The 19,166-nt window shown below is 42.9% G+C and overlaps 1 protein-coding gene across 1 annotated transcript in view; it reads right to left on the bottom strand.

Moving 5' to 3' along the window:
• Positions 1 to 1,164: 1,164 nt before the first annotated feature.
• FBXL7 (F-box and leucine rich repeat protein 7) overlaps positions 1,165 to 19,166 on the bottom strand; it is a 369,958-nt gene continuing 351,956 nt past the window's right edge. Inside the window, exons 3-4 of the mRNA XM_084783693.1 lie at positions 11,265 to 11,876; positions 1,165 to 4,478 (exon numbers count right to left, since the gene is read on the bottom strand). Of these exons, the coding sequence (XP_084639819.1) occupies positions 3,742 to 4,478; positions 11,265 to 11,876 (1,349 nt within the window). The 3' untranslated portion in view covers positions 1,165 to 3,741. The remainder of the gene's footprint in view (positions 4,479 to 11,264; positions 11,877 to 19,166) is intronic.

The following is a 19,166-nucleotide window of genomic DNA, read 5'->3' as shown; positions in this document are numbered from 1 at the left end:
CTTGCTGTCCATGATGCTAATGGACTGAACCTCTGAAACTATAAGGCAGCCCCAATTAAATGTTTTTTTTTTCAAATTAGAGCTGCCTTTGTCATGATGTCTATTCATAGCAATAAATCCTAAACTAAGGCAAGTGCCTGAAAAGCATTGTCTCGGTGTGAACAAATGCTAAAACTTTAAGAAGTCAAGAAACTTCAAAGTGAATAGATTTTACTCAGTAACAGCCTTACTCTAAAATCTTGACAAGAATTGCACTGAGCCACTGAAATGAATGCTCCAAGGCAATTAGCAGTTCTATTGGCTTAAGTGACAGCTGTCAAAGCAATACAGGTTGAAAAGTTGTTTGAGGGCAAAAACGCTGAAAACAGATAAATTGACATCCCCTGAAATATTTCTAGATGCTACGGGCAAAGCTCTCCAATTGCTTCCTTTTAGCCATATTAACTTAATTCTAAAGGTTCAGGCAAGGAGGGCGCAGTGTGACATTTTACTTCTTCAGAATATTATTTTCTTCTCTAAAACATTCTATTCTCTAATACATTCTCTTACTCTGAGGCACTAATGGATGGCAAAAATGTTGAGGATTCTCTCAACAATTTGAAGCTAGGGGCATGGTGTATTCAAAACCATGACTATTCATCTGTAACTCTGAAATCCATAAATTTCCAGGACAAGGGAATATTTTAATTATGTATTGTAGAAATTGAAATGCTAACACCCAACCTGGATTAATACAAGGTTATCTATCATCTTTAATAATCTTCCTTGCATTGAGCCATATCCACTGGTACAAAATGCTAATTTAATGAAGGGTAGTGTCATCCCATATTCTCTGTGGTTTTACAAAATACATCAAATACGAATTTTTAAAAATGCAAAGTTATGAAGTTACAATCTGGCTGGAAGAGTCTGGGCAAAGAACTAAAGTCGTGGGTCAACCTGTAATGTTTTATTCTCTTTGCTGCCAATTTAAAGCCAATGTTTTATGTCTATGGAGGCAATGGAATCTTGGATCCATTCAACCTTAGAGGGGCCAGAGCAGTGGTGAGATGCTTACTCTGTCTTCAACAGGAAGCATTTATTTACTTGCCTGCTTGCTTGCATTTCAGTGTCGCTACCCAACCAGCACCCTCCTCAGGTAAGATTATTACAAATGGAACTGAGTCTGATTACCATCATATTGCTTTATTTCTTGGTGGAAGTAAATTAAGGCCTTCTAGAGTCATACAGCACGCAGTGATTTGAACATTAGAATTAAAGAGAAACAAACAAACAAACAACAACAACAACAAATGAGCATTCAATTTAGCAGAGCTTAGAAGGAAGCCATGTTTTAAAAACAGGTACATGTCTTAATGAGGCCATTTGCTTGGTCTCAAAAAAAAAATCTACTGAGCTGTTGCCAGTAACATCTGTCACAGAGCCATACCCTATGCCAATGGAGAGCAGGATGCATGAAGAGGATGGGAAAGGGGGGAAACTAGGAAAGACATACGGGCTGGGCAGCCAGCAAGTGTGGAATGTGTGCTAGGTCTCGCATGAAAGACAGTTCAGGTCAGTGGTGATAGACTTATTAAAAAGGGGCCAGGAAACCCACTTCTGGTTCCCCGCTCAGTCTGGAAGCATTACACCAGATCATGTGGCATATCCCAGTGTCAAGGGTTACAGACAACCCATTGTGACTCCCCAATTCCCAATTTCAGTAAAGCCACAAGTCAGGGAGGAGAGGGCTGCTCCCTTCAATTTCTTGTATGATCCTACACTCGGTGGCTGTCACTCAATCCTGTCCCCAGCCAAAACTTTTTACTTTCCCTATGACATAATCTTGACCACCCATCTGTACCGATGATGGTGCAAAGAGTACAGGAGGTTGGGAATCATAGGAGAAATGACAGAAACCTCCTGAAGAGTTGCTGGCTTATCACTTCACTTCTCTTTCCCAACACAAGACAATAGTACACACCGGAGCCTACAGTGGGAGTGCAGTTGTCGAGCAGTGTATAAGCTTGGTCTGGAGCAAACGGAGCATGCTTGGCTCGGAGAAGCAAAGGCTCTGGGCTCGGAGGATAAACACTTTGAGAAAAAGATGGGCGAACTGTTCCAACAGTAATGGGAGAAGGAATGTGGCCAGAGAATAATTTGGGGGAAGCCGTGGGTTTACTAAAAAGAAACAGTTATGAAAGCAAGCAACAGGATTTCTTCTGGCTATCTGATCCTTTAACAATGAAACTAGCAAACTGGCTTTTATTCAGAAGGGAGCATTTAAAAGTCCATCGATTTAAAATTCAAATTTAAAAATGATGTTGTGTTCTGTTCCTAGACCTTGGTGGGTGGATCAGCATCTGTCTTCCTCATGTGTTCCCTCTTCTGTGTGCCTGGCACTTGTGAGTGAACAATATTGGAACAGGTGGGAGTCTGTCTTACATTCTTTAGTGGAAAACATGTAGACAGCAGGGAAGGTGGCTCTTGTACAATTAAACACTTATACACCTAACCCCAGTAGGCTTCATGTGATAAAGAAATAAATAGATGAGAGAAGTCAAAATGATATGTGAATGACAAAGGGCCAAGGCGCCTGTCCCTGCCGGCTATGGGACAGATGCGCCTGAAGCAGAGCATATGTGCACTGAGAAAGATTAGAAAAACCTTTGAGGACATAGGCTCCCTTGGGCTTCACTTGTTAATTAAAAATTATAAGGGTTTTTACTTGGATTTGAAAATGCTCAGAGGATGCACACTGACAAGGTGCTTCCTGTGATGATGCGCTCTCCTGCTTGGGTACGTGCTGGGGTGAGGGGACACCAGAGCCCGTGTGGATATAAGTCTAAGCATCCAACATGGCAGAAGATGTACAAAAGCCTCGTTTGCCAAACAGAGTTGGGTTGGTTCTCAGAGGAGAGCAACGGAGACACCTGAGCAGGATCTGGGTGCACTGACGGTGACCCCATGGAACCCTCACAATGCACAACTCATCTCCATATCTGGTTCTCTCAGACACGCCGCCTGCGGGCTTTATATGAGGCTCTTCTGCTTAACTGGCATCTTTGCTCTCTCAGTTCTAAAATGGGTATGAGGCTAATACCCCACCTATGGCCTCTGGCAGCAGGAAGCTGAAACCCAGAAAAGTGAGGTGCTTTGACCAAGGTCACACAGCTAGCTAGTGGCAGAGCCCGGAGAGAAAATGTTGCTTCATACCCCATGTGATTTGGCATACTATATTAACATAGGAAAGCTCTTTGCACACATGAAGTGTTAACCGTCTTTTAACCACCACTTTCTTGATATGGGATTTAGGGGTGGGGCTTATGCCCATCAGATAGTAGATAGTGTAAGGAGCAGCTTTAGAGGGCCTTCCTCTAGTGCGGCTGCTGCGGGGTTGGGAGAGAGGGTGTGGCTTGTGTACAGGAAGGGAAAAGGCAGACACAGTGACCAGCCTGCTGAGGTGCATCCTTTGTGAGAGGATATGTCTAAAAACGAACTGACCAGAACCAGCTTACCATGGTAGAAACTGGGTTTTCCCCTTTCGTTTCCTTAACCACTTTTGCTCATGAGAAATGAAAAAAAAAAAAACAAAAACCAAAACAAATAATAATAATAATTAAAAATAAAAGCCAGCCTCCTAAGAACTTTCCTGGAAGATAGCTGTTGTGTGTGGGTGTGGGTGCTCAGATGGGCTGCTTTTTACAAAACATTGTTTGGCTCACATTGCTGTGAAAACACGCCCAACGGGAGCTGTCCCCTTCAGAAGAAAGCAGGGTTGGTATGCTCAATGACACAGCGTTTGCAGTGGCGCTTCACAAACCGCAGGGCCTCCACCGAAACTTCACAGTCCTGGACGTTCAGCATCTGCAGGTCAAAGCAGTTGGCAGCCACGATCTGTAGGCCCTGGCCGGTGATGCTCTCACAGGATTTGAGGCTTAGCCTCTTGAGATTGAAGCAGTTCAAAGCCAGGGATTCCAGGCCCGTGTCGGAGACCAGAGGACATTTGCCAATGTCCAGAGACTTAAGTTTTGTGCAGTTCTTGGCAAGGTACTCCACGCCATGGTCCGTGATGCCTTCGCAGCCCCTCGCATTGAGGTAGCGTAATTTGCTGCAGTATTTAGCCACGTATCGGATGCCCACATCCGTGATGCGGCCGCAGTGGGCGATGCTGAGGTACCTCAAGCGGGACTCCAGTTTAGCAATCTCCCGCAGGCCAAAGTCGCTGACGAAGCGGCAGTCACTAACACTCAGCTCCTTTATAGAAGTGCAGTAGATCACCAGGTAGCGGAGGCCCTCATCGGTGAGGCGCACACAGCGGCGCAGATACAGGTGTGTGAGCTGCGTGCAGTGAGCTGCGATGGTGTGCAAGCCTTCATCTTCCAGCACGAAGCAGTCCGTCATATCAAGATATCGGATGGAAATCTGTTTGCCATGCAAGGGGGACAGTTTAATGGAGGCCTCCCGGGTCAAGCTGATGCAGGTAACTTTGGAGCACCCTGGGTAAAGAAAGACACAGAACGCATGCTTAGATCAACTTGCCAGAGTGGAAACTTGGTTCCAGGGAGCGTTCTCTCTAACCCAACGCGGTGGTTAACACTTCTGCCTTGACCTCTACAGAGAAACATTGTAAAGAATGGCTTTCTGCTGGTAGGGTTATTTGACAATTTTGCTGAATTTGGGGCTTAAGAGATTTGTGGGCTTTAGAATTGGAAATAACAAGAACATCTACACCTTGGGGGGCAGATCACACTTTATTTCTTTTGTCTTAAAACGGATCCATTGCCTGCAAGGAAGCTGTAATGGAGTGAGACGATGTGTCAAATACGTTGTTGTGACCCTACAAAATTCAGGAAGCCCTGAAAGGTCCAATGATGATCTAGTAGCTTCTTGATTCAAAGAAATAAAACGATAGAGAGGATGAGGATGGAGAACACTGGAATGTGGTTGGGTTCCCAAGGATGATGGTACCCATTCTGGGGTAAATTCTAGTCTAATGGATCCTCCAAGGGCTCCCCTGTACTCTACACTAACCCTGCTGTGTCCTTGTCCACTGTGCCCTGCAGCCTCTGGGCCTCTATTATGGAAGGATTTCCCTTAGATAGTTCCAGGAGCCACCTCTAAGTTTCTAAGGTCCCTGAGATAATGTTAGTTTACTGGACAAGTTTTCCTGGACTGCCATGTATAAACTAGCGCCCCCTGACGTGCCTCTTTACTTTTAGTTCTTTTATCTGTTGGCAGCCTTGTGTGTTTATCTGTTCAGTTGTTTGCTTGTTGTCTCCTTACTCTGGCATGCAAGCTCCTGAGGAAAAGGACTCACGCAGGTTGGTCACCACACTGCTTGTATTCAGCTTCTGGCTGATGCTCACTAAGTGTCTGTCGAATGGATGGAGGAAGGAGGGAAGAAGTGATTACAGAGGAACGTTCTCCACAATAGAGCAGGTGGGAGAACTGGACAGGTGGAGCAGGTGGGAAGGCATGTACATGTCTTCAGACTTTGGCCTTAGCTCAAGTATAGCTGCATTAAAAAAAAAATGCCTTTTATTTGTGTTGACTTACGAAGTTTACAAAACACTTTGCTGAATACTCTTCATTGGATTCTTAATACTTTCAAAGACCAGAATGGTAATGCCCAAGAAGATATTTATGTTTGGACAACTCCTAGTTATCACTCTTAATCCCCTAAAACTAGATTAAAAATATATATACACACATATATACATATATATATATGTATATGTTCATGTTGTGCAGTTCAATTATTATAAGATTGCATATGATAATGAAATGCTCATTAAATATTATTTTATAAAACATATATTGACAACTTCTATTATATTAGTAGTCAGTCCACATTAATATATATTATAGAAACATTTATTTAGAGCCTATCCCATTCTACTACATATATTTTCTCATTTTCTCTCTGCTCTTATCAGATCCCTATTTCTGTGAACAACTAGGGACCTCACTTCAGACACCTCCACATTTTGGGTACTCAATGCAATATCTAATGTTTGTGAGTGCCAGAATAACAAAGCTATTGGGGACTTTTCTCCCACCTCCTGACAGGATTTCCAGGAAACTCTGATAAAACATAGGTCTTGGGAACAGCAGGGTTCAAATGTCATGTGCTCCAAGGCAAGAATTTTATGGTGTGAAGCACATATCCACCCACAGAAAACAGATGGGGCTCCTCAGGGGCTATTCGTGTTGCTTTGTGGGGGCAGCATGGGCTTCTAGAAGGTGGTTAACTTCAGATTTTCCCATTTCTGTTAGTTTCTTTCTATGAGATGACTAAAATCCAACATATCTTGACTTTTCTTCCTATCTGTGTTGTCTGGGAAGGTGTTTTTGTTTTGTCCTATTGTACAATACATTTTATTCTATTTTGGCCTAGTTCCCTTTGTGCATTCTTAATATCCAGCATAATGTGTGGTGTGCCAGGAAAGACATACTATTTAAGAAAAAATATGTATTAAAAGAGTCTCAAGTTTAAGAAAATATTAGTTTAGTATAGTTGCAGTAAATGATTTTGACATGCTTGTATTGCTCCCTATCAGTAAATTTTAATGTTATGGTTATCTCTTATTTGTACTGAGTTGTTGAGTTTGTTTTGGAAAGAAAATACATTTTTTTATGGTTCAGTAATACTGATGGATAGTTCATGCATTCCTATTGTTTATTAATTTATTCATTCACTTTACATCCCTGCCCTAGTCTCCTCCCTTGTCCCTCCTCCCATTTCTCAGAAAATGGGGGCCCCCATCCACCCACCCCAGCTCATCAAGTAGCCTCAGGACTGAGCTCATCTTTTTGCTCCGTGGCCTGGCAAGGCAGTCCCATCAGGGGAAAGCGATTGAAAAGCCGACAACAGAGTCCATGTCAGAGACACTCCGCCAATCCCCTTACTAGTGGACCCACACGAAGCATGACCTGCCCATTGGCTACATCTATGTAGAGGAGCCAGGTACAGTTCATTTACTGACATGAAGGAAGACTTAGAAATCATTCATTTAAACTTCCGTTTTAAGAGATGAAGCATGCACCTCAAGTGCCTTCTACACCTAGACTAGTTCCACAGCTGTTCACAACTTCAATGACAAGAAGGAGGTAAGAACGGACTATGATGTGCCACAGAATTGTGAGTTACAGAGGGATTTGCAGTAGATGTGTCATCAAGAGGCAAGCATGCAGACACTGGTGATAAGCTCTTTGAAGGGGCAGTATTTACAGAGACCATCAAAGGGAAATAACCTGGATGCATGGATATGAAGTCCAGATATTAAAGCAAAGGAAGCCAAATTTGAGAGACAAGAAATCACTCAGTACCTGGGGGAGTGAGGAACGTTCATGGGGTAAAACTTATGATTTTGGGAAGAATTTAATGGAAAATCAGGAATGGTTGGCTGGGGCCAGAACATGGGGGATTGCCTTAAAGTCCAGGGTAAAGGGGTGGGGGGCGAACATTTTCCCACCAAGATGAACAACTACAGTTAAGCAAATCTTAATTGCCATTTCACAGGCTTTCTCTGCATCATGATTTTGTGTGTGGATCCATGGAATTGTGGGAGGGCGTCTCTACTTTCTCTAGAATACAAGAGAGTCTAATCAGTGAAGACCAAGGAGTAATTGATAAGCTTGATGATAACAATACAACAATAAAAGATCAATTGTTGCTGTTCCTTGAGTGTGGTTACATGTTTCTCAGCAAAGCACAAGCAATGACCAAACACAGTGAACTCACTTACCATATATTTTGGAGTATAAGATGCACCTGGCCATAAGACATACTCAGTTTTTAGAGCAGTAAAACAAGAAAAACAATAAAAGAGCAATCGGACCATAAGGTGCACCCTAATCTACCCCCCACTTTTGGGAGGAAAAGTGCATCTTATGGTCCTAATTTTTACAGCTATTCTACAGCTTCAACAATACCACTTGGTGCATTGACCAACTACACCTGCCCGCCAGAAGAGGGCGCCAGATCTCATTATAGATAGTTGTGAGCCACCATGTGGTTGCTGGGAACTGAACTCAGGACCTCTGGAAGAGCAGGCAGTGCTCCTAACCTCTGAGCCATCTCTCCAGCCCTACTTATTTATTTTTAGTCAGAGTCTTTCGTAGCCAAGGCTGAACTCTTTCAAGACAAACATTTCAGGCTTTTGCACTTCTATTTTCACTTAATTACAAGTTCCTTTGCTTCTGCCCACAAAACAGCTCATGCCTTTGAAAGAAAGGGACCTGCTAAGATGCAGGTACCAGAATGTAAATTCAATGATGTCCTCACTGCCTATGTTCAAAATGCAGACAAACAAGAGGACATGCTTGGCTCATTAGACATAGGTGTGGACCCAGGTGAGGTCCACCTGGGAAATGGCAAGTCTCTTAAGAGAGTTGCTGAGGCAGTTTGGGGTGGGAGCAGAAAAAGGTCAAGCATGGAGCCCACATAGGTCAACATTCATTACTGTTCGCACAGGTACTTTGTGTTTGGGGCTCGATTGTGCTGTAGAAGAATGGGTATTTGAATCTTGGAAGGATAAAGCCATTGGGGCCTCACATGAGTTACTGGGAAACACGGATCTTCCCTTTAAGTCGTAGATGGAGAGCAAGTGGAGAGTCTATGTTTGAAAGTTAAGGCTTAGAACTCGAAGAACTTTCTTCTGGAAGCTGTAGGCACGGAGTGTGGATTGAGCAGTTGATGAAGGGCTTCTGTACGCAGGCAGGTAGAGAAGAGGGGAAGAAGTTAAGCTGCTGGGAAATTAGGATGCTATGACAGGATTCTGCTGATTCCAACAAAAAGAGTAGGGAGAGGCAATGGGTGGATCTCAGGCATCCTGTTGGAGAGAGCCCTTTAGGCAAGTTTACCTGCAACCATTACATTTTATGTTTAGAAAATTAGTTGGTTTTAATATATCCTACTTATGTTTAAAATACTAACAACATGTAATTTGTAATAATGATAAGATACTACATCTGGCTATAGTTATTACCAGACTTGAAAATGTAACATTGAAAATGAGAATTTTCTGCCATGCTAAATTTGGGACAGGTAATTTCATGCCATCTTAGAGGATTTGAACTCTAGATCAGAAAGTGAGCCTTTCAAACTCAAACTTACTGCCCTTGGAGAGCTAGCCACTATCAGAAGCCAACTAAAACCAAGGCGGGTGGGCAATGCATAGTAAAACCAGCTTTGGCACCCTTAGGGTCTCTCTTTCTGTCTTGGCACAGCCATTTCCAAACTCCTCCAGACATGGAGGAGACGTTCGGCAAGTGCTGGGAGCAAACCCAATCCTCAAGACCAGCCTGCTAAGCCTTTCAAGTCCAACTCCAGCACCCATATGTGAAATTCCATCTTAGGCTCGTGAGTCACAGACTCTTCTTGTTCTCCTGCATGGATGCATCAATCTGTGCTGCTATTGGCAGCCTGTTGAGAGGCTGTACAAATATGTATAAGCCTGGAAATGTCCTTGAGGTAGAGGACAACTGTCAAGACTTGGCAACGGTTAGTCAAGTGGTACAGCAAGCTCACTCAGGCCACAGAGCTCAACAGTCCTACTGCTAAATAGCCGAGGTGGCTCCTGCCATTTCAGAACTTCAAATGGACCTCAAATAAGAGACCATGGTTACTTGCATTCTATATGGAGGGCACCTGGGAGCAGGCTTGACAGAGCTGGGGGTTCCCACCAAGTCATTCTCTGTTCTGAGGAAATAGAACGAAGTATTGTTAACATGTTCAGGTGACGAGAACGGCAGAGAGTTTGTCAGTTTTATTTCTTAGCTAAAGACAGAACACATCAAGCTGTAGCTCTGAGTGCTGAGTGAATTGCCCCAATCTGAGTTTTGAAACTAGTCGTCATTTCCTACATCACGGTGTTCGACGTTTTCCAGAGTTCCTCGGAGGGTGAGTTTAGGAAAGCCAATGGCTGCTCATGACTAATGGAACACACAGCAACGATGGCTTTGTCCTGAAGCCAGCTCAAGAAGAAGAGCAGCACGCAGCTTTCCAGCCAGGGAAAGAATCTGCAAAAATAATGGGCTGCCAGCTGAAACAGTCTCAGATGTCGGCTCTGAAAGACAGAACAAGCTGGAAGCTGTTTTACCTCCAGTTTTTTTTTTTGAAGGGCATCATTTACCCCAGATTCTTGTAAATCCCAAATTCTATTTATTCGCCTGACACCATGGGTTTACTTCCTGACCCTTCCCCAACCATTCCTGAGGTCACGGCTCATGCGTCTCGTTTTTTAAAACCGCTCTGACACATCTTACACATTTCAGCCTCTTGAATGTTCATCTTTTGACTTGACAGCAGATGAGATTTAAAACAAAACACACACACACACATCAAAAAATGGAGTTGGGGTGGGGGTGGGGAGAAGACTGCTATTCAGGCTGGGTCCCCTGTCTGGCGCCACAGTTTTGACTCTGGGCTTTAATTCTTCCTGCCTAAGAGAGACTTTTAAGTCAGGCAATTATACTGGGATTTCCTTCTATTTTCGAAAGAATGAAAAGTTAGATTCAATGGACTCTGTCCTTGTACTATGTAACTGAGAACATGCTATGGAAAATTAGGCCAAAGGAAAGGAGCATGGCGGGCATCAGTTGGCCGTGACAGACTTCCCCAGTGTTTCAGGAAAGGTGCAGCTCCCGGGCATGTGTTCTATTCCCCGTGGTGGGCTGTCAGTCCAGGATGTGGCATTCTGGGGCACCGTTCTGGCTTTACCATGATTCACAGGCTCTATGGACTCATAACAAATACAACAGGCTAGTTCCCGAACACCCTGTTCAATGAGAGATTTTCTCCTATTTCCCTTAATTAGAAATTTGTTTTCCATTAAGCATGGTTGTTCTGGGACGTAAGGACACATTTAAGGTAGACTGACCCAAGGTACCCACAGTTCCTTCAAGAGGCAGATGTCAAATGCAAGGGCTACTTCTGATCTTCAGGGCTATGATTCCATAGTGAAATTCTGACCAGATAGTCTCCCTCCTGGTAAGGAGACCTTGGGGGCTGGAGAGATGGCTCAGTGGTTAAGAGCGCACACTGCTCTTCCAGAGGACCTGGGATCACAGCACCCATGATGGGTACCCCTCAGTGGTCTCCAGGCGATGCAATGCCCTCTTGTGGACTCTGTGGGCACCTGCAGTCCCATGCATATACCCACACACAGATAAACATATGCATAATTTAAAATATATATCAATAAATATTAATAAGATATAGCAATGTGCTAAGGTGGCACATTAGGAATGCCCAGGTTTTGAGGTCAGTTTCCATTTACCTGACACATCCAGGTGTTCCAGGTTGGGACAGAGGGACACCACATCAAAGACGGCCTCGTTGGAGATATTGTAACACCCTGAGACTTCCAGGCGCCTCAGTTCTGGACAGCACTGTGCAATGGTATAGAGTCCTCGGTCTGTGAGCCGCCGGCAGCCACTGACAATGACAGTCTCCAGCATGAGACACACATTGGGGGTGTCCTGGCAAAGCCTGCGGGTCAGCACTTTCAGGGCACGGTCCACATTGATGGTCTCGCCCGTGAGGCGGATAGTCCTCCAGAGGCGGGGGTCCCAGGCCAGGTTGTACCAGCGGCGGCACACCCGCGCACAGCGGCACAGCTGGTTGGTGGGCAGGAAGGAGAAGATCTGCACCATGGAGTGGTCCGGGAGCCGGTCTATGCTGGCTTGCTCTTTTTGGGGTCTGGAGGCGAGCCGAATGAGTGGGTGAGTGAGGCGGGTCGGGGGTGGGGAGTGAACCATAGCCACCGTCTCCCCGGTGATGGAGGATGAAGACGTGGACGAGCCCCTTCCATTCTGAAATCCTGGCAGCGTCGGTGGACATATCAAGGCTGGGCTGGGCGTGCTCAATGTGCGCATGCTCAAGTCAGAATCTGGCAAAGGATAGAGGACAAAGGGTTAAGAATGAGAGTTTTTATAGAACCTTGAGCTGGGAGGAAAAGCCACACATGGGGGCAATGGCCACACTCCCGGGTGGCCTTCAGAGGCACAGGCAACAAGCCCCACCTTCCTCTGAAGCTCCTAACACTCAAACACACACCAGAGTAAGCACACTGCAGTATCTATCCGTCAGGCCTGGGCTTTCTTTTCATTTCAGTGGCTCAGCCCTGCTAAGATCATATGAAAGCCGTCATAAATAACAGAGAAGGGAACAGGCATGGCGGCCACAATCTTCTCCCACATAAAGAGACCAGTTGAAGAGGCCGCTGTGCAGACCAGGGGCAAACCGCCTCATTTCTCCTGTTCTCCCATCTCCCTTAATGCTGGTCATTGTAAAAGGCACAACTCCAAAGTCGCACTGTTTCTATTTTTAGGGCGAAACCTTATCAGTAATATGACTGATGTGCTCTTCGAGTATATATTGAGGAGGTAGCTGTTTGTGCTGTGTTTTAACATGAGGGGGACATGTGGGAAGGGAGCCTAGAGTGTGGGTGTGGAAAGCAGCTGCTCCTTGGACTCAGTTGCTCCAGCATGCAGACCCTTGGATTCTGATGACAGTTGCCTAGAGTTGGGGAGCTACCAGAGTTTCTGTGCGATGGCAGGCTGGAGTCCCTTGAAAGTTCATTTTTTCTTCTAACTAACTTTATTTACTCTGCACTTGAACAATGGAGGCTCTCTCCTGGCCCTTGAAAGCAGAGAGCTCACTGGAGGAGGACACAAGCAGCAGCTACTTTTTTGAGGGATTAAGATAGCCAGAACCTGGAAACAGCCTAAGTGTCTCTCAGGAGAAGAATGAATAAAGAAACTGTGGTACATTTACACTGTGGAATACTACTTAGCTATTAAAAACAAGGAATTCCCATAATTTGTGGACAAATGGATTGAACTAGAAATGATCATAATGAGTGAGTTAACCCAGAAGCAGAAAGACTCAAATGGTATATACTCATTTATATTTGGACACTAGCCCAAGGGGCATGTCCCAAGAAAGTCTGCGCTTACCAGGAAAGTGGGACAGAGGGGAAGACTTCCTATTGGGACTCTAGGTGAGAGAATCAAGGGAGAATTGGGAAATAGAAGGATCCAGAGGGTCCTAGAAACCTACAAGTAGATCATTATGACGGGCAGATCTGGGCCCAGGGGTCCTGCTCAAACTATGGCACCAGCCAAGGACAATACATGAAGTAAACTTCGAACCCCTACTCAGATCTACCCAATGGACAGGGTGTTCTTCACAGTTGAGTGGAGAGTGGGGTCTGACTTTCACATGAACTCTGGTGCCCTATATTTGACCATGTCCCCTTGACGGGGAGGCCTAGTGGCACTCAGAGGAAGGATAGCAAGCTACCAAGAAGAGACTTGATACCCTATGAGCATATACAGGGGGAAGAGGTCCCCCTTAGTCACAGTCATAGGGGAGGGGAGTAAGGGAGAAATGGGAGGGAGGGAGGAATGGGAGGATACAAGTGATGGGATAACAATTGAGATGTAATATGAATAAATTAAATAAACTATATTAAAAAAGGAAGCATAAGTATACACAAGAACAACAACAGCAACAAAAAAAGAATCCTTCAGAGGACTAAAGATCATCAGTTGAGGGCGTGCGTTGTTCTTTCCGAGGACCTGAGTTCGGTTGCCAGCACTAACTTTACTGGCTCACAGTGGCCTGTAGCTCTCATTCCAGGAACACCTGATACTGCTGTGGGCTCCAGCACTCACATGCACAAACCCATACCCAGGCACATAATTAAAGGTAAAGGTAAAAGAGAAGACTTCTTCATATTACTCAAAAAGAATGCTCAGTTCTTTTCCCTTTTCCTATATACAAAAATTTAGTCTCTGTCTACAAACACACTTAGTATATATTTTATATGAAGACTATTTAGGAAATAATGCACTCAATAGATTTTTTATATAAATATGCATTTATAAACTCATGAACCCATATGTGTTTATGTATGTAGAGATAGAGGCAGAGAGATACAGAGAAAATTTATTTCTAAAATACAAATTTTTAACCCGGAAGATTAACGAGTTAGCTAAATTATGTCGAAGTCATTTTCATCACACAAAAGATTTAAGACGTTTGTGTATCCAGGAACAAAATGCGGTAAGTCTTTAAGGAAAACCTCACACAATAAAAGTCAATTACGTATCTTAAAACTTTCTCCACCTCACTATCAGGCCAGTCCACACATCACACATCCTCAGGGAACTAGTCTGGTGTCAGTGCTTGCCTCACAGAAGTGAACATTTAACTTTGGGCCAGGAAGAAGCAGTTCTAGACTCTCCACTCAATGCTTAAGAGGTTCTGAAATGTCTCTCCTGCCTACCTAGCTTCCATTCATTTTGGAGAAGATGGCTGAGCGTGCTCTGTGCAACACTGAGCAGTAAGGCCCCGAAGCACACGACAGACACACCCTACATTTAGTGCAGAGGGACAGATGAGTCTTTACCTGCTTCACTTTTCCTCACTCTCATACCTCAGCCCTGAGGGGGATAATATGAACACAACCAGATTGCTTAGCACAGCTGTGCCTTTAATGAATATTTTAGTCATTTTCTTTTCTCTCTCTCTCTCTCTCTGCAAGTATACTTGAGTGTTACAGGACTCCATACCCAGAAATAGAGGCAGCCTCCCACAGCTTTGAGGAATATTCTGTGCTGGGAAACTGGGATGCTCTTTGATAGCTCCCCTTGTCATCTCATATAGGGTTTATCACAGGAATTCCAGAAGGATGTCAACAGTTCATTGTTCACAAAGCGTGTGTGTGTGTGTGTGTGTGTGTGTGTGTGTGTGTGTGTGTATGTATATGTGTGTGTGTGTGTGGTCTGTGTGTGGTGTGTGTATGTGTGTGTGTGTGTGGTGTGTGTGTGGTGTGTGTGTGGTGTGTGTGTGTGTGTGTGTGTGTGTGTGTGTGTGTGAGTGTGTGTGTGTGTGTGTAGTGAAGGATTTGTTCCAAGAAAGTTCATATCCATTTTACCAGAAGCACATAGCAAGATGTTCTGGGTCCTTCGATGGGTAAAGAACCTTTTGAGAATGTTTGAAAGGATATAAGCATAATGAAATAAATACTACCTGATAATTACAAAACAATAAACTGATGAGCTAAGCTTAAGATATACATATGTATAAGTTGCCATAAAATACCTGTCCTGATATTGTTCTGAATATATAAAACTCACACACTAAACTTAAAAGGTGAATACCTGTGTATACATACGTTTATACATCTAGAGATATATTTCAATTATAAATAAAATAAGCATGCTTGCTGGAGAATGTTCTGAAGAACTATTTGCTGACACTAGCTATGGTTTATAAAAACAGATGACTCAGAGATATCAAGGTACCACACTGTGTTGGTACACTGGGAAAACAGCATGTGGCTCCGATTTCAAATAGGCATTACCTGTGTCTCAGCCAGCACCCATCATTTGCACAAGAGAATGCAGAAACACCAATGTTATACATAATTTTTTCTCCCCGCCTCAGACCTCTGAGGCTTAGCAGCATGGGTTACTAACAAGGATCTCCATGTCAAGAAACCACATACACTCAGAAAAGAAGCATAGACAGGCAGCAGTGTGGAGAGGACAAAGATGGAAGAAAGATCCAGCCTTCCTCCGGTGTTCTAACATTGTGGCACAAACAAGCAGAAGTACAGCTAAGCAAATGTGAACGTAGACTTTGCAGGCATGAACTGATTTTCAGTCCTAACCATCTATTCTTGGTAAAATTCTATTTGTCACCTTGAAGCAAAAGCTTAGTTGTTTTTTTTTTTTGTTGTTGTTTTGCTTTTTGTTTTGGGAACTGATATATACTGGACTAAAGAACAAATTAATCACCACTCTGAGATGATATTAATGGTCATCTTAATATTATATAAGCTTTTGAATTTACTTATATAAAAATTAGCTATCATTTGATTTGTCTTTGCTTTTCCCCTCTGTGAGATGAAGCCATTTGTGAATGATATGAGGAATTAAATACACAATGTCAGGGGGTGTTTTGAAAAGAGAAAACACAATTTGTAAAAAAAAAAAGTATCAAACCAAATATATGGGTCCAAGTACTTTTATTAAGTACTCAGTCACCAGCACTAGCTGTTCTTATGTTCCAGTTTATGTGTGTTGGAGAGATGGTTCAGTGGCTAAGAGCACTTGCTGCTCTTCCGAATGTCCTGGGTTTAATTGTGGCACCCACATGGTGACTCATAAATGTCTGTAACTCCAGTCCCAGGGGATCTGATGCTCTCCTCTGTCCTTTGAAGTAACCCAACATGTACACAGCACACAGACATATATGTAGACAAAATACCTCCACACAGAAAGTGAAGTAATACCAATTTTAGAATTCTGCCATAAGCAAAAGATTCTTCATCATTATTTGAAGAAAATACATCAGTAAAGGAAATGCAGATGCTCCTAAAGACTACATTTCATAACATAGTTAAGTATATACCAGAGTTACTATAAAGGCAGGTGGCGTTTTAAAGTCCACCAAGGCTGCTGAGCACCCATCAGACACTCTTTGAACATATTTTGTTTATATATAAATAAGTGTATAAATTGGTAACAGAATCTGTTAAAGGGAAATTAAATGTAACAAATAATGGCATCCAGGTCAAATATGGACATGTCAGTGGCCACATTACAGTATGTGGGTTTATTAACAGTATATGGTCTTCTTAGTTTGCATGACTTCTGTATGCTGTTCTCACAACAATAAAACTGTCCCATAAGGTGCTCCTCAGGGTGAAGACCTACTGTTGAGTGGTATGTGAGTGAGGGCGAACGTTTCGGTAGTGTGGGCAGACAGAGAAATCTAACAGGAAATAAAAAAGCTGATAAAGTCTGCAAAAGGAAACATCTGGTTAGCATCAAATACCAGCACTGGAAATGATGGGCTGAGAGAAAGCACAGTGGATAAAATAACTTGCAGGAAAAGTATGCTGACCTGAGTCTGGAATCCCAGAACCCATGTAAAGCTGAACACGGCAGCACACACCTAGAACTGCAGTGCTGCTATGGTGAGAAGACAGGAAGAGCAAGGAGAACCCTGGGAAGCTTGCTAGCCCGATACTCTGGTGTACACAGTAGTAGCAAGCGACCCTGTCACAAACATGGTGAAGTGCTAAAACTGACACCCAGGCTTTTCCTCTGACTTCCCCACATGAATGAGAGCATGCCTGCATGATAGTACAAGCACGTCTGTACCCACCCACCCAAACATGCACATGCACATATACACTCACATGTCATAAACACACACACACACACAGTAAAAAAGAATCAGAGAATATTTTATCAATTAGAAATATGTAAAACCAGAGAAAAGAGAATGAGAATAACTCAAGTGTCGTAAAAGCTGAACAGGAGATTAAAAATAAGAAATGGCATATTCTTGCAATAAAATGTGAGTTTTGTGGTCGGTCTCCTCAGGACACTGGGAAGGTGCACATAGACAAAGGGTGGAGAAAATACATTGGTATTATTAGGAATACAGAAAGGATTTTAAGACATATTGTGGCTACGGGAGGCAGAGCAGAGGAAGGGGCAGGCACTTCAGCTTTATGTAATTGAATGCAATAAATGGTGCTGTTGCACATTCTTCTATTACACAGCTACGGGCAGCAGGAGTGTCCATTCCTTCAATGAATGATTTAACACACACCATTTCTCATGCCTAGCTGAGGTCCAGCAAGGGAGTGGCTGTATCTGACTGGACTATAAACCAAGCATTTTCAGCCTTCCTCCTGTCTTCCCCTCTGCCCTATTAAAGCGTCTCTGTAGCACACACTTAGCTGTCTGCAATATCTTGTGATCCTTTGGGGAGACAGACAGACAACTGACTATATTAAAGATATCCCCAAATCCCACACATGACAACATGGTAGAGGACAGATAAGTTTGTCTAAGTCTTAAAAAAAAATGGAGCAGTCATACAACATAAAAACAAAGAATGTAGAATCTACTAACAGAGAAAAAATTATGTTATACAGCATTTTAATAAACTTGTTTTGTAGTTTTGTTAAAAACAAATACAAATATTGACACAATGGTGATGCTTGAATAAAATAAGCATAATTGGATTTTATGAACATGGATGTAGCCATCTGTGGACTAAAATAAGGGGTTGTAGATTGTTTAAGGACTTCCTGGTTTTTTAATTACTTAAATTAATTTCAAGTGTATAATTGGTATAGAAATACATCTTTTAAAGTAGTTCTTTTAGTTACTTTGAAGATATAAAGAATATAAAAAAATTTCATTTTGCTGTTGGGGTCTCATTTTTTACATAGCTTCAAAAGTTCTGAAATTTTTACATCCTTAGTAATCAGTACAGCACTGAAATATTCAAGGCATCTCTTACATACATGCATGTTATTGGCGTATTCTTCTAACTAGCTGCCTACTTTTGTAGTTTTTGTTTCCATACCACTGCTGTTTACACTCTAGGAATTCCTTTTACATGACTCGGGGCTTTCAAAGTCAAGGTTTACTAATCTACCCTTGTCTTCCCTCCCCCTATGACCAAAGCTTTGGTGTGAGATGCCTTCCATTACAACTCAGCTTTCCCCTCAATATCTACTGCCATGAAAAGCAAGGATTCCTGTTATAGTCTTTAAATTATGATGTCAGACCATTCTTTTTGTGATGTCATATTTATCCAAAGTAAATAAAAGCAAAAAACAAAAACAGACAAACAAAAACAAAACAAACAAGGATTCCTTTCTTATCTTAAACTCCAGCTTTAAAAAAACAGATCTATAAAACCTAGTTAGGGAAAAAATAATAGACTCTGAGCAACCACTTATCTCCTTGTTTTATTTAAAAACAATTTCTTTTTAATGTGGTTCAGATCATATAAACAACCTAGAACCCACTTAAGGCACTGGCTGCTATAAAGTAGAAATTTATACATGAAAGGTTAAACTTGCATTTCATATGGAAGTTTAAGAGTTCTTGTTGGGACTGCTATCAGAAGGTGGTGCTTGAAGGATCAAATAAATGCTGGTTAAAGTCCTGTCTGGAAGAAAGCACCTGCTTGCCAGCCATATGGACCACCAGTCCCATAAGGGTATCTCCATAGTAACTGGCTTGTGAAATCTCAAAGAAAATAGTAAGACTTTTCTCATGCGGGTGTGTGTAAGACACATTCTAATACACAACTCTTCATTTGTTAGAGCTTTGTTTTCTCAATGCTATGCAGCATC

This window comes from Acomys minous (genome assembly GCF_964271855.1).
Source record: "Acomys minous genome assembly, chromosome: 5".
Classification (NCBI taxonomy): domain Eukaryota; kingdom Metazoa; phylum Chordata; class Mammalia; order Rodentia; family Muridae; genus Acomys; species Acomys minous.
The sequence above is the reverse complement of the archived record's forward strand: the minus strand, read 5'-3'. Positions and strand labels throughout refer to the sequence as shown.